Source organism: Neofelis nebulosa, chromosome 2, assembly GCF_028018385.1.
Source record: "Neofelis nebulosa isolate mNeoNeb1 chromosome 2, mNeoNeb1.pri, whole genome shotgun sequence".
Lineage (NCBI taxonomy): Eukaryota > Metazoa > Chordata > Mammalia > Carnivora > Felidae > Neofelis > Neofelis nebulosa.
In genome coordinates this window covers 143,334,922-143,358,772 of record NC_080783.1, presented here as the reverse complement: position 1 = coordinate 143,358,772, position 23,851 = coordinate 143,334,922, and the positions used below count along the sequence as shown (strand labels likewise).

Genomic DNA, 23,851 nt, shown 5'->3' with positions numbered 1-23,851 from the left:
CAAATATATTCTATTTAATTTTAAACTTTTTTTCCTATTTACAAAGTCATATATGTTCGTTACGAAACAACTTCTTAGCATATGAAACTGACAACTTCTATAATCCTCCCTGCTACTTACCGCCTATCCCAACCGGATTTCCAGTCAGGAGTTTGGGGACTCGGTGGCTTTGAAGGTTTATTACTGACCGGCGAAGTCCAGCATCGGTCCTCCCGCCAGATGGGGGCAGTACTCCGCACGCCTAGGGCCGGCGCGCTCTCTCTTCCATACGTCGCTCGCGTGATCATCAGTGCTACATACTGCGCCTGCGCACGGACTGAGGCCTTTTCCCCCCGCGGAGCGCTGCTGGGCCTGCTGGTCTGTGGCGAGCCGCGGACGCCGGTCTCTGTTCCGCAGGATGGTGAGTGGATATCTGGAATCGGGGCTACGGATGCACGGGGGTTCCCTGTCCTTGCTCAAACGCCAGCCTAGGATCCGTTTCGCGCGGCGCTGGGGTTGGATGGCGTTCGATAGTGGGTTCTGCTGAGGTAGGGCTGCCGCTCCCAGCGTGGCCTTAATGGCTGCCGCCCGGCGCGCAAGCTTGGGGGAGGGGTTGACGAAGAAAATTAGGAGCCGGGGCGGCGGATTGAGGAGGGGGATGATTTTAGTAGACAGGCTGCGGGGATAGTGCCGGCTTGTCCGAAGGGGCACCAGCAGGTGGGGAAGATTGCATGCAGTCGGTCCCGTGAGTAGCTGGGGATGCCTGAGTGGAGATGGGCTGCGGCTCCTCGGACTCATCCAGCCCTGACTGCTCCGTGGTTTTTTCGGGAGAGTCTTGGGTCGGTGGGTCTTCCAGAGGTGGCTTTTAAACTTAACAGTCAGCCTGGAGGCTGTGGCTTTTCTGATCCCCGAAAGAAAGCTCCTTTAGTTGGTAGGTGCCTCCTGCCTCTGTCTCTAGACTGTTGCTGGCACTAGTTTTTAATGATTTGGGGGATGGGGCGTTGCTTTGGTTCGAGGGGGATAGTGCTCTTTTAATCGGGAGTAATTGCTAAATATGCCCTTGACCAGATGAGTTTTGTGGCAAGTAATTGAGGCTTTTGGAAAACGTGCGTGGACAGTGCAGGAAATACGAGGTTAGGTTCTCAAAATGAGACGTATGGTGTTTGGAACAAACTGACGTTAGGCAAGATTGCTGTCTAGAGCAATGCTTTGGAAAAGTGATTGATGGGAAGTAGAAAAAGTGATTCTTGACCCTCTGGTTTGAGAAACTGGACTCTACAAAAGTGACAGTTGTGTGGATTCACTCTTGAAGTGTTGTTTTGTTACAGAGTTAGCGCAGATATCAAAAATACCGTAAGCCATTTATCAAAGTTTTAATAATGTTCTTTTATTCTTAAAGGGGTTTGTTAAAGTTGTCAAGAATAAGGCTTACTTCAAGAGATACCAAGTGAAATTTAGAAGAAGACGAGGTATGGTCAGTTACTCATGTTCACAATATTAGAAGATTCTGCAGTGGAACAGACTTTCTTAAATTGCTATTTTTTCCCCCCCAGAGGGTAAAACTGATTACTATGCCCGGAAACGCTTGGTAATTCAGGATAAAAATAAGTACAACACACCTAAATACAGGATGATAGTTCGCGTAACCAACAGAGATATCATTTGTCAGGTAAGTTGTATTCAGAACTCAAGCAACAGATGGTAAACCTCACCCTCTTTAACTGAATGCTGGAGAAGTTGTACTTGGGGGGCAAAACACATGTATGGATTAGAGGCTCTCTAGTGCCTGGCATTTTAAAAACATTGAGTAGTGTTTTTCTTTTAGTAGGCCTGAAGTTGGAGCACGGGAGGGATTGGTACATTAAAATACTCAACTGAAAAATTGGCCATGTTTGACAATCCTGACCAAACTAGTTTAATCCCATTTTCTAATGGTAGGGGAGAGGATTGGAGAAATCTAGGGTATATACTATTCTTGTAGGGGTAGGAGGATAAATTTGAGGCCAAGTATGTTCTTGCATTTTCCAGTTCCAAGAGAGTAATAGAATTTGTTAACGGACTAAATCCTGACTTGTGCTGTATGGCCTTATATGCCACAATACCACTGCTTATTGAAGAGATAGTTGTGGAGGTTAAATTAGGCTTTTAAGATTGTTTTTATTTCTGCTCATTGCTTGAAATAGGCTTTGATAAATCTGTATGAAGGTGTCTTTCCCATAAAAGACATCCAGAAAATGGTAGTTTGCTCCTAGAAGCTAGTTTTCTGGGCTTTTACATTTAGGGAAAATTTTTCACAGTTAATGATTTGCTGAGCTTTTGCAGGCACACCTCTGTTTTCTGGGCAAACTAACAGTTCCTTCATCCCTAAGTTCAGATAACTAAACATTAGGTATTAGAAGCATTGTTGGACCTAGCTATGCTTAGTTCAAAAGATGTTTGAAATAATGATAGATTCCTTTTTTGACTTTTTCATGATGCCTCTTTAATTCATTGACTAATGCAGCTAAGTCTTTTCAGTATTTGGAAAGAACAACAGTTTTATTCCAAAGGCATTTTGATGTTCAATGTATGTGTGGTACTTTTAGTTCAATTTGTGATATTATGACAAACATTTACAGAAAACCTATCTGCTATAGTTGACCAAACCATAAACTCCCATTGGTAAGGTTAACAAAGACAGATTCTAAGCGTTGTAATTTGTGTCCAGCTTTTTCTTTTTTTTTAAGTCCTTTGAAAAAGAAGACACCTAGGACAAGTAATCAAACAGTTGAAAATACAGATTACTAATCTGGTTTTTCTCTTACAGATTGCTTATGCCCGTATAGAAGGAGACATGATAGTTTGTGCAGCGTATGCTCATGAACTCCCAAAGTATGGTGTGAAGGTTGGCCTGACAAATTATGCTGCAGCATATTGTACTGGCCTGCTGCTGGCCCGCAGGGTATGTAGAAGATAACTTTGATGTTTTACAACTCATTGTTAAGAGTTGTCTGCCAGGTAGATGTTCACACATGAATAAGATACTCTCAGCTGTGGCTTCTGGGAAGTGCCTGTTGTTGTGCTGTTGCTTACAAGGTCATCATCAGGGAAGACAATTTTATAAATACAAAGTTTGAGACTACACAGTTTTCTAGTACTCTGGGGAGATAGGTTTTGTTTTTTTACCATGTGGGGTGGATCTAGACCACTAGAGTATAAACCAAAGAAGGATAGCCACTAGCCACATGTGGATGTTGAGCACATGAAATGTGGCTGGTGCTGTTGAGGAACTGAATTCAAACAATTTTAGTATATGTGCTGCTGAAGCAAGCACTGAATTTAAACAATTTTAAATAGCCATCTGTAGGTTAATTATTGCCTTGTTGGATGTTGCAGACCTTTATTCAGAGGTATAGATTTTCTGACCATCAGTGCACATTTAAAATGCAGGCTGCACTCCTCACTCCTGGAATCTATAATAGGATGTCCAGGTTATACACGTTAATTTTGAGAAACAATGTTTTAAATTTGGGGAGGGTGAGCAGGCATGGGTATGGGATTCAGTTTTTTTAGTCATTTTTGCCTTTGGGTGGCATCATTTCCTATAATACGTGGAAAGTAGATGCAAATGTGATTTTTTTTTGCCTTTTGTTTTCTGTTACCGATCTTGTTTTGCATTGGAAATGTTAAGCATGTGTCATTGTTAGGGACCCACTTTTTTTTTTTTTTTTTTTTAAGGTTTATTTATTTTTGAGACAGAGACAGAGCATGAACGGGGGAGGGTCAGAGAGAGAGGGAGACACAGAATGTGAAACAGGCTCCAGGCTCTGAGCAGTCAGCACAGAGCGCGACGCGGGGCTCAAACTCACGGACCGCGAGATCCGTGACCTGAGCCGAAGTCGGACGCCTAACCGACTGAGCCACCCAGGCGCCCCAAGGACCCACATTTTCATTGGTTATAAATATGCTTGAGTAGGAGTGGGAAGCATCGTCCTTATATATGAGAACAATGTGGTACAAACTCACACTGCTTGTGGTGAAGTTCTAGTTAGATGTACTAGCAGAGGAGTCACCCTTATTGATGTAATGTCTTTGGAGAGTAGAGCTCTCCAGATGTTCTCTTCTGCCCAGGATCCTCCTCCTAAGATTTTAATTAAATTAATCAAAACTACATGTGTGATAACAGGGGCGCCTGGGTGGCGCAGTCGGTTAAGCGGCCGACTTCGGCCAGGTCACGATCTCGCGGTCCGTGAGTTCGAGCCCCGCGTCGGGCTCTGTGCTGACAGCTCGGAGCCTGGAGCCTGTTTCCCATTCTGTGTCTCCCTCTCTCTCTGCCCCTCCCCCGTTCATGCTCTGTCTCTCTCTGTCCCAAAAATAAATTAAAAACGTTGAAAAAAAAAAAAAAAAAAAAACTACATGTGTGATAACATAAATCGTTGAATTTTATTGTAGCCAAATAAGACTGAAGAAATGTGGAGAATATCTCCCTTGAGTAGATACATACAGCATGGTTACATCTTAATTGATGGCTACATAAATCAAGTATGGACATGTAGCAAAGGTACAGAAGCTACAAGACAAAATTGTTATAAATTCGAAGGTCTGAAGTTTCTTTTTGTAGCATCTTAATATTTAAAAGTAAGGTGGTACAAAGGGATAAGTGAATTGGAAGGAAATTTTTTCTTGTCAGGTCATTAATGTTGTGATTGGATGTTAGAATTGTTTAAATATATTTAGACTGGCTTTTTGTTAATAGCTTCTCAATAGGTTTGGCATGGATAAGATCTATGAAGGCCAAGTAGAAGTGACTGGAGATGAATACAATGTGGAAAGCATTGATGGTCAACCTGGTGCCTTCACCTGCTATTTGGATGCAGGTCTTGCCAGAACTACTACTGGAAATAAAGTTTTTGGGGCCCTCAAGGGAGCTGTGGATGGAGGCTTGTCTATTCCTCACAGGTAATAGTATTCAAATCTTCATTGTTTAGACTCCAGTATTTCCATTTCTAACTGGTTGGACTCTGGAGATTACTGAATCAGTTAAAATAATAGGAAGCAATCATTGTGTATCTGCTATATGCTTAATACTATGCAAAAGGAACCTGGCAGGGCAGGAAGGAATTGTAATGTATTTCATAAATGAGACTGAGGTTCAGAGGTAAATGATTCGTTGAAGGTTTTAGAGCCAGTAGCAGAAAAGCCAGGGTTGAAACCACTAGCTTTTGTGTTGTGGCTTAGTTTTGGTTAGAAATGAGGAATTCAAGTTCACTCCCCTCCCAGTGCATTTTCTTTTCATTCAGAATGAAAATCGCTTTATTCAGTTATGGGAAACTGTCAACTCCAGGAAAAGATTTTGAGAAAAGGCTTAAGATAAATTCCCAAACTTTCCACTGGAAATAAGATTGTAGATCATTAGAGGCTAAGTAGGTGATTTTAATTTGGTAGTTCCTTTGGTTTAAGTTAATGATTTTTGTTATTGTTGAGTAGATGCATCTTTAAGACATGATTTATTATTAGCCTCGTAAGGTTACTTAAGTAGTTGGTGACTTAACCAAAATTTTATCTGGCTATAGGTTTTGGCGTTGGAGAGGTTAGCCTATGAAATGTAACCTAACTGGAACTTTTATAATGGTGGGACATACATTTTTAGGGACCTGCAGATCTCTTGCAAAGCACCTATTAGATGTGGTCTTGAACAAATCACTTATCCCCATGTACTCTGAGGCACCACTGAGAAATTCTAGGGCTTGGGGGGGGAACAGTTTTGAAACCATTTCCTATACTAATATGGAAAACTAACTTGATAGTGGTAGAAACTTGATTCATTTTGTGACTTTTAAAGGTGTTTGTGGCATGATTTTCTCTTCTATTTGGGAATTCAGAGATCAGCTGCTGAATGATGATATCCCACTAACTGAGCAGTCAGTAGTTGGTCCTTTGGTTGCATATGATGCAATTAATTGTTTCAAGACGGGACTGATGGCAGCTACTGAAGTGAATTCCTGCTAGCGAACTGATTTCAATCATTACATACTAAAATGAAAAACTTTGTTTTAGTACCAAACGATTCCCTGGTTATGATTCAGAAAGCAAGGAATTCAATGCAGAAGTACATCGGAAGCACATCATGGGTCAAAATGTTGCAGATTATATGCGTTATCTAATGGAAGAAGATGAAGATGCTTACAAAAAACAGTTCTCTCAATACATAAAGAACAACGTTACTCCAGACATGGTAAAAATTTTAACTAAAAATTCCTGTATTGGTTAGTTTATAGAGCGCTTTACTACTTGGTTTTGGTGGGTACATTAGTAGTTTTATTTCCAGTTAACATCTACAAGTTGAATATGAGTATGTTAATAGGTATAGATGGACTCAAATGAGCTGTCCTTACCTTAAAATGGGATGACATGAAATTGGAATAGTGGGTAAGGGTAAGTTAAAAGTCAGACAAGGTAGAGGTGCCTGGGTGGTTCAGTCGGCTAAGTGTCCTTCAGGTCAGGTCATGATCTTGTTCGTGAGTTTGAGCCCTGCGTCGAGCTCAGAGCCTGGAGCCTGCTTTGTATTCTGTGTCTCCCTCTCTGCCCCTCCTCCACTCATGCTCTGTCGCTGTGTCTCAAAAATAAATAAGCGTTAAAAAAAGAATTTATGAGCCCTAAAGTTTTACCTCCAAGGCTCTCTGTTAATCCATTGTAGTAATGGAAGATAATAGGCACAGAACACAAAAATCACACTGATTATTACAAAACTGTTATATAGCTTATGGAGTTGTATATAAATTGGAGGTTATATCAAATGTCCTTTTCTTTTAGTGAACAGTTTCCATTTTGACACAGTTTTGGTTATGAAAATCTTTTAAGTAGAGTTGTAATTGAAGATCACTGTCATTTGTATGCTTAGTACACAGTCTAGGGCTGAATAGACATAGCTTGAGTTTTGGAGCTAAGAAAAGGTTAGTATTTATGTTGGTAATTCAAGTACATGATAATTTTCAGAAATTTATGCTTTTATGTTACTATTGACATTGTCCTCATTTGCTGTGGTTAATAGGTCTTTTACTTGTGATGATTCTACTTGGCCTGCATAATTTTTCTTCCTAAGCCATTTTTTACTCTGGTAATGTCACACTTGCTCAAAACTTTCCAAATTCCTAAGCTCCTTTCAGATATCTATTTCTTAATGCTTTCTAATATATGTGGTGTACTTCAGCCGGACCACTCTTAGGCTAATGTACTTTTCCCAGCTAGCTCATTAATTTGATCTCTGGAAGCCTGTTTTTCTGCATGGCTGCTGAAATCCTCTGCAGACATTTGACTTGCCCTAGGAGGAAGTGGTTTTTACCTAAACTCATTATGTACGTGGTTGTATTTTCTTTTGGTTTCTCTTGGAACGAATGGACCAAGTTGCTTAGATTTATTAAATGACTGCACTTGAAGTCATCGAATAGATTTGTTAAATACAGTGGGGAGCTGTCATAAAGTGCCTAAAATAAAAGAGAAGCTTTGAGGAGGGATTTAGGGAGTTGAGATCTCATGCAGTGAAAGTGTTGGCATTATTTTCTTTTGCTAAGTTTCTTTTTTTTTTTTTAATGTTTATTTATTTTTGAGACAGAGACAGAGCATGAACGGGGGAGGGTCAGAGAGAGGGAGACACAGAATCTGAAACAGGCTCCAGGCTCTGAGCTGTCAGCACAGAGCCCCACGTGGGGCTCGAACTCACGGACTGCAAGATCATGACCTGAGCTTAACCGACTGAGCCACCCAGGCCCCCCCCCCCCCCCCGTCTTTTGCTAAGTTTTATACAGATAAATGCATGTAGTGATATTTTCTCCATATTGAATGAGTAATTTTAGAGACTTGGATTACTGTGACTCATTCTTTAGGGGGCTCTACTTGTTACTATATTGTGATAATGAACATTCAGGCATTTTATAGCTGCTTCATGACTTGGTCTTCCATAGAACCCATCGTCATTTATTTGGAGGTGGTGATTGAAACAGTTCAGAGATACAGCATTGTTGTTTGATGAATTTTAGAACAAAATTCTCATTAAGATCTAATTGGATAGTGTCTCAGGGTTTTCTAGGGAAATTCAAACCTCTGTTTCCACAGAGGCCTAATACTGTTGCCAAATACTAGTGATTCCTAATAGTAATAGATAGAAGAGGTCCCTGGTATGCAGTTCTGGGTATAGCATTGAAAGATCTAATCAGGTACTGAAGGAAAATACAAATCGGGGGAATGTGGGAGAACACAAATGAATTTAGCAATTGCTTGTTGGCCCCATATACTCTTCATCTTAACATCTTAAATACTTGCTTTTGGCATGTATTCTCACTTGAATAAAAGAATTTAGGTCAGGGGCACCTGGGTGGCTCAGTTGGTTAAGTGTCATGTGCGTGCTCTCAAAAAGAATTTAGGTCAGACAGTATTTTATTTTTTAAAATGTATTTATTTTGAGAGAGCATGGGAAGGGGGGGGGTGGCAGAAAGCAAGAATTCCAAGCAGGCTCCACAGTGTCAGCACAGAGCCTGATGCAGGGTTTTAGAGATCATGACCTGAGCTGAGATTAAAGAGTCAGACATCTAACTGACTGAGCCACCCAGGCGCCCTCTGTTATTTTATTTTTTTTTAAGTTTATTTTGAAAATGTGCAAGTAGGGGAGGGAGGTCAGAGTATTTTAAAGAAAAGGTGGGTTACATGTAGAAATAGGAGATACCAGCATTGACCTAGTTTAGTTGCTTTTGACAGTCTGGTTTAGAAGGACGAAATAGAGCCAGTAGTAGAATGCAGTGTTACCTGACTGTTGTAGGGCGTGTGAAATGAAACCAAGTACTGTTTGCTTTGCTTTCTTTCAGATGGAGGAGATGTATAAGAAAGCTCATGCTGCTATTCGAGAGAATCCAGTCTATGAGAAGAAGCCTAAGAAAGAAGTCAAAAAGAAGAGGTATGCATCCTCCTGTTGTCTTTTTAAGAGAGGTTGGGAGGAGTTCCTTGCCTTGTTTTGTGTTACTCAGACTCTTACTGAAGTTGTGCAAACTCGATCACTAACTCTGCATGATGTTGCAGAAGTGAGGGGAACCAGGTTTGCTAAAGTAATTATGGTGATAGAAATGTATTAGCCTCAGAAGCTACTTACTGAGTTGACCCCTTCTATCCCAGTACAGTATAACTACCAGTTAACTGCATTTTTAAATAATGCATCTCTTTAATAATGGGTGTGGGGAAGTTAGCTTATGATCATAAGTAGGTATATTGGAATTTGGATTGTTTGACCTAGTTGCAGTCTTGTCCTTTTCAAAGTTAAATATTTATTTTTTATCCTCTAGCTATGGTTTTTAAAAATCACATTTGTCTCTTAATTTTACTCTGTTTTGTAGGTGGAACCGTCCCAAAATGTCTCTTGCCCAGAAGAAAGACCGGGTAGCTCAGAAGAAGGCAAGCTTCCTTAGAGCTCAGGAGCGGGCTGCTGAGAGCTAATAAACCAAACCACAATTTTCTATGAAGATTTTTCAGATAAAGACAATAATAAACTTATTCACCAAGCAGCAGTTTCTGTGTTAACCTCTTGTTAATGAAACTACAAGAAATAACGTCAAATATAAAAGCAGAGGAGTTGATGCGTTGTTTTTGTTTTTGTTTGCTTCAAGAAACAAGTATAACTTTACATATTGACTCAAAGTTCACACCTGCTTCTTGGGCTTCTGCTTTCCGTGACAGGCGTTGTCCCTCTAATTGTATGATATACAGCTCTCCGTTAAAAAGTCTGGCAAGCAACAGACCAACCATCCACTAGGAAATATTTCTTCCATTCATTTATTGTAACCAGATGGTTAGTGGGAAGAAAAGGTACCTTCAAACTACACCATTTTAAAGTAAGCAAAACGTGCTCATCAATGGCTTTAATTTTTGAGAGAAGGCTGTCCAGTGAAGTTCACATAACATTTCACTTTAATCAGGTGAAACCTTGGAGCAAAAAATACTGGGTCTTCCTTCAAAAGAGGTTCCTTCAAAAGAGATGTTGAAAGGTACATGCCAGACATGAAAATAACATGAACAAATATTAACTTGCATATCAAGTTCACATGGAAAAATAAATTTACATGCCTCTTAAGAAATAGCCCTTTGGCCAACAGGAAATACTGTTCAAAATGGAAAATTGTTATTAAAAAGTCCCATGATTTCAGAGTCTGCCTCTTAATGTCCCACTTCCCCATAGCTCAAATTCAGACTTGTGGATTTGGATTGAGTTGATGGCCTTAAGTCAGTTTTGAAGGACTGCTCATTGACACTATGAAGGACCCATCAAATCAAGGATGATGAAAGCTCATCCAGTTTCAGCCTCTAAACTTGGCAATTACATATTGCCAAGTAGAACACTTTCTGATGGATTTTTATTTTTAAGCTAATAAGAGCCACTCAACATTCTGAAGCCATGTAACAAATGTTTTTAGGTCTATACAACAAACCATGCTATTAACCCAACATCTGTTTATAAAGGAGTAACTTCACCTGCTTTGCAGTCTTAATTTCTTGTTAATGTGCAAACTTTACCATGCTAAGACTTCAGTAAGTGTACGTATATATATATATATATATATTTTTTTTTTTTAAACAGCAGCTTCATTGCAATGTTTCCAGCAATGGTATTTTGGCTTAAGTAAAATCTACGAAATACTCTGTTTATGGGATGAGGCTTTTCACAGCATTATTTTAGGTCATTAGTCAAAATAGTTAACACAGTGAATGTACTGGGAAGAAAGGTACCAGGGCTATTCTAATGCAGGAATTAATCTTTGGATCAGTTCATCCTATACCTCCTGCCATTCCTTCAAGCAATCAATATGTATCTTAAGATGATGGCTTCTTAAAACCAGGGAAAAGGGGTTTTGTATAACTGGAAAGGATTTGAGTCAGAAGCCATTTTTTTAATGCTCAAAATTTTTCCTTAGAATTGTTAAGTTTCCTATGATGGTCACGATGTCCAAATGAACTAAGAGTCATTTGTGTAGGAAATTTTCTTCCACAGTAACGTTTTTAGGTTATTTAGTATCAAAGAATGTTCCATTTCCATTTGATTTGCTGTGACTTTGAGAGCAATACAAGAATAAAGTTGCTTTTCCAGTTCTTCACGAATTTCAGTTGGAGCACCACGCAGTAGGTAGTCTTTGAGTAACTGACAGGCTTTTGCCAAGTTTGGTTGTATCACTTCTGAAGTACACTTCATTGTACTCTGATCACAGGTAGTTCGACAATCCGTGCCATAAACACAGTCCAAATCAGACTCACAGTGGCGATCCTTTATAAGTTCTTTCAGGTTTGTCTCTGGCACGATTTTTCTCATGTCCACCATTTTCAAATCATACTTATCATTATATCCTAGGTTTTTGGCACTAATATCACACATGAGGAAGTTTCCATACGGGCCATGGAAAACATCTTCCACAAATTCCAGAAGTCCTATGGCTATTTTAGCCTTTCTAGGCCATGATGGTGTGAACAACTGATCCATGCTTCTTCTGAACCCAGATGGAATAAAAAGTTCAATGACCCATGGAAGGCTTATTCCATAAAGAGAGGTATATTCAACACTTTCCATCACATAGAGATCACCACAGAATCCCATTAATTTGGGGGTGTGTTCTTTATCTTGAAGTATCACCATGAGAAGAAATTCATTTAGTTGAAGAAGTGCCCATGCTGACTTTGCTTCTCCCAAGGAAACCTGGCCATCCTTGTCTCCATCAGCCACCGTCAAGATGAGATTAACCAGTTCAGAGAGGTTTCCTTGGTCACCCAACTTTGCCTATGTGTATAAGGAATGAAAAATACCTCACATATAATATACATACTAACTTTACAGGATTACTATGCTAAGTAATGTTCTTATTACTGAATCTCCATAAAGGAACTTAATACATCTCCAAATATAATGCTAAGTGAATATGTTTTATATAATTATAGTAAAACCCACTTCATTAAGTATATATTTTTTTAAGAAATGGCCACCCTAGCTTCCATTAGCCCCTTGGGCCCTATAGATAAATACAGTTATCCAAGACAATAAGTATTAGTTTTGTCTTATTTATACATTGACTTGCAAAATTGCAGTGTAACGTGCTCATATCCAAAGTTATAATGTGGGTCAATGGAAAATTATTTTCTCCTATTTTGTAGTTAAATACATTAATAGAACTATTTTGTTCAAGTTATATCATTCCAATGATGAAGGTTAAAAAGTATTGGGGCTCCCGGCTGGCTCAGTTGGAGGGGTGTGCAGCTCTTGATCTTGGGGTTGTGAGTTCAAGTCCCAGGTTGGGTGTTTATTAAATAAAAACTAAAAAAAAAAAAGTATTTCCCCATGAAGATTCTTGGGATAAATAGTCTGAAAATGTAAACTGTTCAAAGAAAAGAAAGATTTTTTAAAAAACTTATTTATTGGGGCGCCTGGGTGGCGCAGTCGGTTAAGCGTCCGACTTCAGCCAGGTCACGATCTCGCGGTCCGTGAGTTCGAGCCCCGCGTCAGGCTCTGGGCTAATGGCTCGGAGTCTGGAGCCTGTTTCCGATTCTGTGTCTCCCTCTCTCTCTGCCCCTCCCCCGTTCATGCTCTGTCTCTCTCTGTCCCAAAAATAAATAAAAAACGTTGAAAAAAAAAATTAAAAAAAAAAAAACTTATTTATTTTGAGAGAAAGAGGAAGTGTGAGTAGGGGAGGGGCAGAGGCAGGGGGAGAGAATCCCAAGCAGGCTCCACACTCTCAGCGTAGAGCCCGATGTGGGGCTAGAACCCATGAACTGCAAGATCGTGACCTGAGCCAAAACCACTAGTCGAATGTTTAACTAAGTCAACCAGGAACCCCAGAAAAAAAAGATTTTGAGTGAAAATATGACAGCAATAAAAAGAGATTCTTTCCAAAATTGTAACTATTTTTATCTTTTAATATATTTAATCTTTGTATGAATATTTCTTTAAATCTTTGAAAAATAATTTGCAATCAGGGTATGTATACTAATTTTATCCCCTCCCCCATCTTTAATAATGTATACCAGTTACAGTGTCAAACTATAGAGCAGCTCATCAATTTAATGAATTCCCCTTTCATATCTGGATATTTTTAGCTATCATAAATAATGTTAATATAAACATCTTCCACACATTTTGTTTGAATTATTTCCTTAAGATGGAGACCTTGATATAGGTTAAAGAATACCAACATTTTTGTGGCTTAGGATGAGGTCTTACCAACTCTTCCAGAAGAATATACTGCCTCACACTAACAACATGTGAATGGATATACTTACTTTAAAGAGACTGTAGACCATTTCTTTGAATTTCTGTACAGTTGTTCCCCTAGTTGGCTTATCAAATAGCACTATTTCTTTCCTTGGTTCCAATTCAGTCCCAAAATCAAGATGAAGTGCTTGTTCCATTTGACACTTCACAACACCTGGTAGATTACCCCAAATCCCTAAATACATCTATATGAAAAAAGAATGACAAATTATTCTTTAGGCTAAGTAGAAAATTTTACCACTGTATTTTTAGTGTCCTCTTCTTATAAAAACACACAAAGTAACAAAACATTAGGATTGAGCTTTTGTCCATAACTTTTTTAGGTTATAAAAGCTATGTGTGCTTAAATATATTTTTGACCATGATGAATTTTATTTTTTCCAGTTTTTAAATTGTGGCAAAATATTAAAAACATAAAATTTACAATCTTAACCACTTTGGTATTACATTCACAATGTTGTGCAGCCATCACCACCATCCATCTGCAGAACTCTTCATCTCATAAAAGTTAAACTCTATACTCATTAAATAATAACTCCCTGCTCCCCCTCCTCACCCACCCCAGCCTCTGACATCACCATTCTATTTTCTGTCTTTACAGTTTTAACTAATCTAAGTATCTCATATAAATGGAACAATACAAAACTTGTCTTTTTGTGACTGGCTTATTTCACTTAGCATAATGTCTTCAAGATTCATCCATGTATTAGCATGTATCAGAATTTCTTCCTTTTTAAAGCTAATAACCCATATGTATATACCACATTTTGCATTTCTATTCACCTGCTGATAGACACTTGAGTGCTTCCTCATTGTAGCTACTGTGAATAATGCTGATATGAACATTGTTGTACAGATATCTTTTATAAAGACTCTGCTTTCAATTTGTTAAGGTATATACCCAGAAGTGAAATTGCTGGATCATAAAATCATTCTATGTTTAATATTTTGAGGAATTGCTATATTGCTTTTTGCAATGGCTGTGCCATATCACATTCCCACCAATAGTGCACAAGGGTTCCCAATTTCTCTCCATCCTTACCAACTCGTGTCAATTTCCATTTTTTGGATAGTAGCCATCCTAATGGGTGTGAAGTGGTATCTCATTGTGATTTTGATTTGCATTTCCCTAAGATCAAGTGATGCTGAGCATCTTTTCATGTACTTATTGGCCATTTGTGTATCTTTTTTTTTTTTTTTTGAGAAATGCCTATTCAAGTCCTTCGTACATTTTTAAATATGGTTGTTTTGTTGTTGTTGAGTTTTAGAAGTTCTCTATATATTCTGGATATTAACGTCTTATCAGATACATGATTTGCAAATGTTTTCTCTCATTCTGTGGATTTGCTTTTTACTCTATTGATATTCTTTTGATGCACAAAATTAAAACAACATTTTTTTAAACATTTATTTATTTTTGAGAGACAGAGAGAGACAAAGCATGAGTGGGGGAAGGGCAGAGAGAGAGGGAGACACAGAATCTGAAGCAGGCTCCAGGCTCAGCACAGACCCTGATGCAGGGCTCAAACTCACAAACCATGAGATCATGACCTGAGCCAAAGTCGGATGCTTAACCAACTGAGCCATCCAGGCGCCCTTTGATGCACACAATTTTAAATTTTTCTGAAGTACAATTTGTCTCTTTTTCTTTTGTTGCCTGTGCCTTTGGTGTCAGAGCCAAGGAATCATTGCCAAATCCAATGTCATGAAGCTTTTGCCCTATATTTAAAAATTTTTTTTAAATGTTTATTTATTCATTTTTGAGACAGGGCAGGGGGAAGGGCAGAGAGACAGGGAGAGAGAATCCCAAGCCGGCTCTGTGCTGTGAGTGCAGAGCCTGACACAGGGCCGAACTCACAAATTATGAGATCATGACCTGAGGTAAAATCAAGAGTCGGACACTTAACAGACTGAGCCACCCAGGTGCCCCTGCCCTATATTTTTTCTAAGAGTTTTATGGTTTCAGTTCTTACATTTTAGTCTTTAATATGTTTTGACTTAATTTTTGCATATGGCATTAGGTAAGGGTCCAACTTCGTTCTTTTGCATGTGGATATCCGGTTTTCCCAGCACCATTTGTTGAAAAGACTCCTTTCTCTATTGAATGGTCATAGCACTCTTGTCAAAAATTACTTGATCAGATATGTGGGTGCTTCTTTCTAGGCTCTCTACTCTATTGATCTATATGTCTATCTTTATTCCAGTAAACATTGTTTTGATTACTGTAGCTGTGTAGTATTTTTTTTTTTTTTTTTTAATTTTTATTTTTGGGACAGAGAGAGACAGAGCATGAACGGGGGAGGGTCAGAGAGAGAGGGAGACACAGAATCGGAAACAGGCTCCAGGCTCCGAGCCATCAGCCCAGAGCCTGACGCGGGGCTCGAACTCACGGACCGCGAGATCGTGACCTGGCTGAAGTCGGACGCTTAACCGACTGCGCCACCCAGGCGCCCCTGTGTAGTATTTTTTTAATGTTTGTTTATTTCTTAATTTTTGACAGCAAGTGAGTGGGGAAGGGACACAGAGAGAGGATCTGAATCAGGCTCTGTGCTGACAGCAGAGAGCATGATGCAGTGCTCGAACTCATGGACTGTGAGATCTTGACCTGAGCCAAAGCTGGACGCTTAACCGACTAAGCCGCCCAGGCACCCCTTTATATAGTAAGTTTTGAAATCAGGAAATATGAATCCTCCAGCTCTGTAGTTCTTTTTCAAGACTGTTTTTGCTATTTGGGGTTATTTGAGATTCCTTTTTAATTTTGGGGTGGGTTTTTCTATTTCTGCAAAAAATGTCATCAGGATTTTGAAAGAGATTAACAATACTAAGTCTTTCAATTCATGAACATGGGATATGTTTCCATTTGTTTATGTCTTTAATTCTTTCAACAATGCTTTGAAGTTATCATTGTACAAGTCCTTTACCTCCTTGGTTATGTTAATTCCTAGGTACTTTATTCTTTTCGATGCTATTGTAAATGGTTTTCTTAATTTCCTTTGTGGATTGTTCATTGTTAGTGTATAGAAATACAACTGGTTTTTATGTGTTGACTTTGCTTCCTGCTACTTTGCTGAATTAATTTATTAGCTTAACAATTTTTTTCTATATAAAAGGTTTTTCTACCAAAACAAGATTTTTTATATAAAAGATCATATCACCTGCATACAAAAATAATTTTACTTTTTCCTTTCTAATTTGGATGCCTTTTAAAATTTCTCTTACTTGTCTGTTTGGCTAGAACTTCCAGTACTGTTTTGAATACAGGTGGCAACAGTGGGCATTCTTGCCTTGTTCCTGAATTTAAAGGAAAAGCTTTCAGACTTTCACCATCAAGTATGAAATTAGCTGTGGATGTTTCATATATGGATTTTATTATGTTGTAGTTGCCTTCTAATTCCTGCTTTGTTGAGTATTTTTATCATGAAAGGGTACTGAATTTTGTCAAATACTTTTTTCCTGCATCAACTGAGATGATCCCAGGGGTTTTTTCCCCTTGATTCTGTTAATCTAGTGTATTAAATTGATTGATTTTTGTATCTTGAACCATCCTTGCATTCCAGGAATAAATCCTATTTGGTCACAGTGTATGATCTTTTTATTACATTCATTTTGGTTGGGTAGTATTTTTTTTTTAATTTTTTTTAACGTTTATTTATTTTTGAGACAGAGAGAGACAGAGCATGAACGGGGGAGGGTCAGAGAGAGAGGGAGACACAGAATCTGAAGCAGGCTCCAGGCTCTGAGCTGTCAGCACAGAGCCCGACGCGGGGCTCGAACTCATGGACTGTGAGATCATGGCCTGAGCCGAAGTCGGACGCTTGACCGACTGAGCCACCCAGGCGCCCCGGTTGGGTAGTATTTTGTTGAGGATATTGCATTAATGTTCACAAGGTCTGTAGATTTTCTGTAGTGTCTTTATCTGGCTTTGGTATCAGGGTAATGCTGGCCTCACAGAATGAGTTAGGAAGTATTCCCTCCTTTTCAATTTTTTGGGAAAGGTTGAGAAGCATTTACATGTTTGGTAGAATTCACCAGTGAAGGCAACTCACCAGTGAAGGGTCAGGGTTGTTCTTGTTGGGAGACTTTTGATTACTAATTCAATCTCCTTCCTAGTTGTAGGTCTATTCAGATTTTCTATTTCTTGGTAGGCTTTCTGTTTCTAGGAATTTGTCCATTTCATCTAGGTTATTTAACCTGGTGTATAATTGTTTATAGTACTCATTTAATACGTTTTATTTCTATAGAATCAATAGTAATATCCCCATTTCAGTCTTAATTTTAGAAATTTGAGCCTTCTCTTTTCTTCTTAGACCATCTAGCTAAAGGCTTGCCAATTTTGTTGATATTTTCCAAGAAGCAACCTTTGGTTTCATTGATTTTTTTTCTATTGTTTTTCTATTCTCCATTTCATTTCTCTCTCCTGTAATCTGTATTGCTTATTTTTTTCTGCTAGCTTTGGGTTTAGTTTGTTCTTTTTCAAGTTCCTTAAGTTGTAAAGTTAGGTTGTTGATTTGAGATCTTTCTTGTTTCTTAATGTAAGCATTTATAGCTAGAAGTAAATTTTTTAAAGTCATATTACACAGAAAGATGAAAGGCAAAACTCCTCTGTTTCCATTTCCCTAATCCCATACCCCAGAATCAGTCACTATTAATTAAAATAAGATCCATAATGGAAGTAATCTTATCTATCTCAATTACCACTATATTCCTAACAACTAAAGTGTCTGGAATATACTGGGAATAAAGGATTAATATCTATTGGATGAGTGAATCAAAGCATACAAAATTATATAAAATTTCCTAAAGCTCTGGTTCAAGAATTCTTTTAATAATACGTTAATTTAAGGTAAAAGTAGAGTGCACTTTCAGTCTGGAATGTTTATTCATAATGTCCATACCTGATTGTTGGGCTTGGTGGATAAGCATTTCCCAAAGTAAAGAGTCTCTGTAACACAAAGGCTATTACATGCCGGTCCATCAATAACTCCAGTCTTGTACTTGTCACACTAAAAACCAGGAAACAAACACAGTAGTTAATGAAAAATGTTTATAAGAGGAAACATAATAAAGACACTGTAAAGAGATATCTATATTCTTTAAGATGTAGTTCTATGATGAAAAGAACTCAGGCTCTGGATTTGGACAGATTTGAACTTGAATCCAGAGCTTTGCTCTTACTTGCTATATGATGAGGAGAGATCTTGTTGGGACTATATTGTGCAAAAAACTGGAAGCTATTTTTAGCACTTAACAGGGTCTGAGGTGGTATGCTACATGCTCTAAGATTAGAGGCACTCTTAAAAAATGGTTCTAATTTTAAAATAAAAAATTAAAGTACCAAAATATTTTATGGGGTGCCTGGGTGACTCAGTCGGTTAAGCATCCAATTCTTGACTTTGGCTCAGGTCATGGTTTGTGAGTTTGAGCCCCGTTTGGGCTCTGCGCTGACAGTATGGAGACTGCTTGGGATTCTGTCTGCCTGTCTCTCTCTCTTTCTCCCTCTGCCTCCCTCCTGTCCCTCCCTCACCCCTCAAAATAAATAAACGTTTAAAAATAAAAATGCCAAAATATTTTACAATAACAAAATAAAATTAGCTCATGATGTCATCTTGTCATCCTTGAGATCACCCAAAAACAAGAAAATAAGGAAAATAAACACAAACTCCATATTTAATAAGATAAGGTACCAAGGTAACCCTAAGGCACAGTTAATGAGGATGGCCTACCAAATTCAATGAAAATTATACCAGAGTCCAGAGTATGTTGAGATTAAATAACTGCTGTGATTTTACTTCTCAAAGTTGGCATAGAACCAAACAGATGGTACACTTGAGGGGCAGAACCACCACACTGACTTACAATGAAAGTTTAAGGGAGCACAAGTTGTGGGAACTTTCAAGGGCTCTATTTGCCATCATGAAGTAGGAGGACAAGGCAGTGCTGAATGATAAATTCCTTAAAAATGTTACCTATGTTGGAGGCAGTCTGTTAATGAAATGGGTTGAGGGAAAGTATATTATGAGCATCTGCTGGGGAGATAACATTAGCTAAACCAATCTATGTGAATATTTTTGTCTCTATGTTTCTCCTTTTTTCTCTTTTTCACACACACACACACACACACACACACACACACACACACACACACACACACTCTGGACCATAGCAGCCTCATTACTAATACAATTCACTGCTCCAGTTGCTTCCTGTAAGTAACTGGTTGAGGAAGAACTCTTTTTGTTTAGTAACAAGTAATAACCAAGGAAACCAAGATCTACACAGCAAATCTACAAGAAAAAGGAGGAAATGAAATGAAATGAAATGTTATAAAAATAAATTTTCCAGAAATACGTTGCCATGAAGCAGATCAAGCATACGGCTGTGAATTCAAAGGACTTAATGAAACCGTTCAAAAAATAAGACCTCAAAGCAGAAATGATGATGAGATAACAGAAGGAATTGTGAAATAAGCTAGCAGAACTAAGGAAGGAAGAAAAGGAAAAGATCCTAAAAATTAAAGCCATATTATAAATGGGGCGGAAGAAGAAGGAAGACAAGGATAACAACACAGTTAGACTTAAACGAGGGCTAGGTAAGAAAAGTTGAGAAAAAGGAAATGGAAATTTAAAAAGAACTAAAAAGAATTTGAGGCAAAATTATGGATACAGAAGATAAAGGATATCCAGCATGTCCACCTGAAAGAGAATGGAACAAGTGGAAAAGAAAAAATATTCAAAGTAGAATTCAAGGCAACTTCGTGTAAGTGAAAGCACACTTCACAGACTGAAAGAACACACAATGTCCCAAGAAAACCGACACAGAATGACCCTTCTGACATATCCCACTGAATTTTACTAGACTTCAAAAATAAATAATCCTTTGAGCATTCAGGCAAAAAGATCAAGGCATCTTTAAAGGGAAATAAATGAGATTGGCCTCAGATTTCTCCACAGCCACATCAATGTTAGATAATGGTTCAATGCCAGCAAAGTCTGAGAAAGGAAGCGTGACTTGCCTTTTCATTTGTGAAAGGGGATATGAATAATACACGTAATACTTGACTTATAGCATTATTATGAAGGAGGCGCCTGGCTCAGTCTGTACAGCATACAACTCTTGATCTCATGGTGATTTCAAGCCCCACATTGGGCATAGAGCTTACTTAAAAAAATAAAAATAAAATTATAGCATTATTATGAGGTAAAATGATATAATAATGAATACAGATCACCTGTGATTTTAATAAGTGCTCAATAGTAGGTACTATTATTTTACATACTAAACTTCCTTTCAAGTAAAAGGCATCAAATGTTTTTGAACATAAAAGGTTTAGAAATTATAACTCCCATTAGTGTCTCTCTTTTTTTTTAAGGTTTATTTATTTATTTATTTTGAGAGAGAGAGAGAGAGAGAGAGAGAGAGAAGAGGAGGAGCAGAGGGAAAATCTGAAGTAGGCTCCATGGGCCCAAGGACTTGAACCCATGAACTGCAAGATCATGACCTGAGCTGAAATCAAGAGTTGGACGCCTAACCGACTGAACCACCCAGGTGCCCCTGCCATTAGTGTCTCTTAACTACTTGAGAATGGATTTTAGGCAACCAAGAGATGAACAGAGAACCTGAACATGGTAGTAAGTTGAAATATAGAACTGGGATGAAAACAAAACTGGAAATCTACTTCATAATAATTAATGCAATATCTTATAATTACTAGATGCTCATTATGTGTCAGGCACTGTTCTAGTGCTATACTTTCATTCATTATCATGAAAACAAACCTCTGAGGTAGAACCTATTGTTATATTCATTGTAAAAACAAGGAAACAAATAAATATCTGTTAAGCAATCTGCTCAAGGTCACACACCTAAAAATGATAAAGTCAAGATTCCAACTTAGGCAGTCTGGTTCCAGAGCTCATTCTCTTAATAACTATTTTATATATTACTCAGAATGTTTATATTACAAACTATACCAGCAAAAGTTATAAAATTAACAAAAACTAAGAAGGGAAGATGTAGGAAGATGGAAGGTGGCAAAAGGATGTTGATTTCTTTATCTTTAAGTTTTTTAAAATGATTATTTATTATTGAGAGACAGAGAGAGAGACAGAGCATGAGCATGGGAGGGGCAGAGACAGAGGGAGACACAGAATCCGAAGCAGGCTCCAGTCTCTGAGCTGTTGGCACAGAGCCTGACGCTGGGCTTGAACTCACAAACTGCGAGATCATGACCTGAGCTGAAGTCGGATGCCCAACTGACTGAGCCACCCAGCGCCCCTCTTTATTTTTAATATTCAAGGTCAAAGATAACATTTACATCTTATAAATCAATTAACAGAGATAGAGGTACATTCAAAAGTATACCAATGATCACTAAAAGAACTAATAACAATAATATATTGATTAAAATTAGGCGGAGTAAAGGAGACGAGATGAATGGAATTATAATTTGGTCACTGCTCATAAGAAGTAGATTTAGTCTAAAGAAATAGAGGATAGGGGTTCCTGGGTGGCTTAGTCGGTTAATTGTCCAACTCTTGATTTTGGCTCAGGTCATGATCTCACTGTTGGGATCAAGCCCTGCATTGGGCTCTGCACTGATGGCATGGAGCCTGCTTGGGATTCTCTCTCTCCCTCTCTCTGCCCCTCCATGGCTCACGTGTGCCTGTGTGAGCATTCTCTCTCTCTCTCTCTCTCTCTCTCTCTCTCTCTCTCTCTCTCTCTCTCTCTCAAATAAACTTAAAAAAAAATAAAGTATGTTTTTAAAAGTTATAAAATAAAGACAAACATTAGAAGAGCTAAAAACAGAATACAGACCTTCCTAAATAATCAGAAGGAAAATGCATGAAACAAAGAAATATACACCATCTAGAGAAAGATACACACCAAATGAATCCTTAAAAACAGAAAGTAGGTCATAAAATGTGATACAGAACTAAGTCATATCTATAAATGTCAACAGGATAATCTCATCTACTGAAATAAAAATATCTTCAGAAACCAGTGTCAAAAAAGTTGAAAATAAAAGATAAAAGATAGTACAGGTATATCAGGAAAATGCAAGGAAAACACAATTAAATCACAATCTTATACCAGACAAGGTTGATGTCAGAGGTTAAGAAAGCATTAAATAAGGCAAAAAAAAAAAAAAAAAAAAAAAAAAAGTCTCTTTACAATGATCAAACATACAATCCACAATGAAGATATTACAGTCATGAGTTTCTATAAGGCAAATAAAGTATTAAAATTTATTAAGCAAAATCTGTAAGAAATAAAAAAAGAAATAAACAAAGACATTAGAGCCTAATTGACTTCTCTTAGTCCATGACAGATAAGGTGTGTGAAAAAAAAGGACATAAAAGAATTAGAAAGCCTGAATAATAAAGTAGATCTAATTGCTGTGAGAACAGACTTTTCAAATGTCCATGGAATATTTACAAAATTAGACCAAGGGGCGCCTGGGTGGCTCAATTGGTTAAGAGCCCGACTCTTGGTTTCTACTCAGGTCATGATGTCATGGTTGGTGGGATCAAGTCCTGAGTTGGGCTCTGCTGACAGTGCGGAGCCTGCTTGGGATTCTCTCTCTCCCTCCCTCTCTCTGTCTCTCCCCTGCTCGCATGCTCTCTCTTTCTCAAAATAAATAATAAATAAACATTAAAAAAACACAAAATTAGATGAAAATCTTAATACATTCCACACAGTAGATATGGCAGAAACAGTGTTCTCTAATCACAATATGATAAAACTTGAAATTAATAAAACATCTATACATAAGTAAATGTTCTTTATTTTATTTTTTTTAAATGTTTATTTATTTGGAGACAGAGAGAGGGACGTGGAGAGGGGCAAAGAAATGGGAGAAAGAGAATGAACTGAAACTAAGAGTTGGATGCTAACCAACTGAGCTACCCATGTGCCACTAAAGGTTCTTTTAATTCTTGAGAATCAAAGAGAAAGTTCAAATTGAAAATTTAAGTGTCTAGAAAATAACAATGATAATTTTTAAAAAATCAGAAACTAAAAATAAAACTAATGATAAAATTAAAGAACAATTTAGAGTAGAATTTGAAGTCTTAATTATGTTAACAAACAGCAAAGAACAAAACAAATGAATTAAAAATTCAAGAAATTGGAAAAAAAAATTAATCCAAAGAAAGCAGAAAGAAGGAATTAACCAATTAAAATAACAATAGAAGGCTATGGTATATTCCTATAGTTGTAAGAATTCTTCTGACCTTCATCTCCCAATCTCTGCTTTAGACCTTTTGCTCTTTTCTGGTTTCTGCAATTACCTTTTGATGGTTCTCTGTGTCTGTCTGGTTCCCTCAGTCTGATGACATGATGTGGCTCACAGATCAGTCTTGCCCAGCTCTGGTTCTTGATACATTGCAACCCACTAGAGGGCCAACCCTGGGCTTCTCTTGTGTGGGATAGGGACTGAGGATAATTTCTTGAACCTTTCATTTTGGGGGCTTACATTTTTCATTGATCCCAAGGAAAAAGCCAAAGCACAGTCGAGTCTGGTAAGTACTCAATGCTTGAAGAGGTCAGCACAGGTTCCTCAGACTTGCCTCCTGGGCCCCCCTACCAATACTTTCTAGTTTG

General features: G+C 38.1%; 2 protein-coding genes and 2 non-coding genes across 4 annotated transcripts in view; 3 read left to right on the top strand and 1 right to left on the bottom strand.

Moving 5' to 3' along the window:
- The first annotated feature begins 294 nt into the window (after positions 1 to 294).
- Positions 295 to 9,509, top strand: RPL5 (ribosomal protein L5). The gene is made up of 8 exons (XM_058716547.1): positions 295 to 400; positions 1,379 to 1,448; positions 1,533 to 1,648; positions 2,786 to 2,920; positions 4,715 to 4,917; positions 6,016 to 6,193; positions 8,817 to 8,905; positions 9,339 to 9,509. The coding sequence occupies exons 1-8, from the start codon at positions 398 to 400 to the stop codon at positions 9,436 to 9,438; spliced, it is 894 nt and encodes a 297-aa protein (XP_058572530.1). The 5' UTR covers positions 295 to 397; the 3' UTR covers positions 9,439 to 9,509.
- Positions 5,850 to 5,945, top strand: LOC131505868 (small nucleolar RNA SNORD21). The gene has a single exon (XR_009258623.1). It is a non-coding gene; the product is annotated as a small nucleolar RNA SNORD21 (small nucleolar RNA).
- On the top strand, positions 8,991 to 9,127 carry LOC131505876 (small nucleolar RNA SNORA66). Its single transcript, XR_009258630.1, has one exon. It is a non-coding gene; the product is annotated as a small nucleolar RNA SNORA66 (small nucleolar RNA).
- Positions 9,510 to 9,758: 249 nt separating the features above from the next.
- The window catches only part of DIPK1A (divergent protein kinase domain 1A), a 102,192-nt gene continuing 88,099 nt past the window's right edge, over positions 9,759 to 23,851 (bottom strand). The window contains exons 3-5 of the mRNA XM_058716546.1: positions 18,145 to 18,252; positions 13,258 to 13,434; positions 9,759 to 11,764 (exon numbers count right to left, since the gene is read on the bottom strand). Of these exons, the coding sequence (XP_058572529.1) occupies positions 10,952 to 11,764; positions 13,258 to 13,434; positions 18,145 to 18,252 (1,098 nt within the window). The 3' untranslated portion in view covers positions 9,759 to 10,951. The remainder of the gene's footprint in view (positions 11,765 to 13,257; positions 13,435 to 18,144; positions 18,253 to 23,851) is intronic.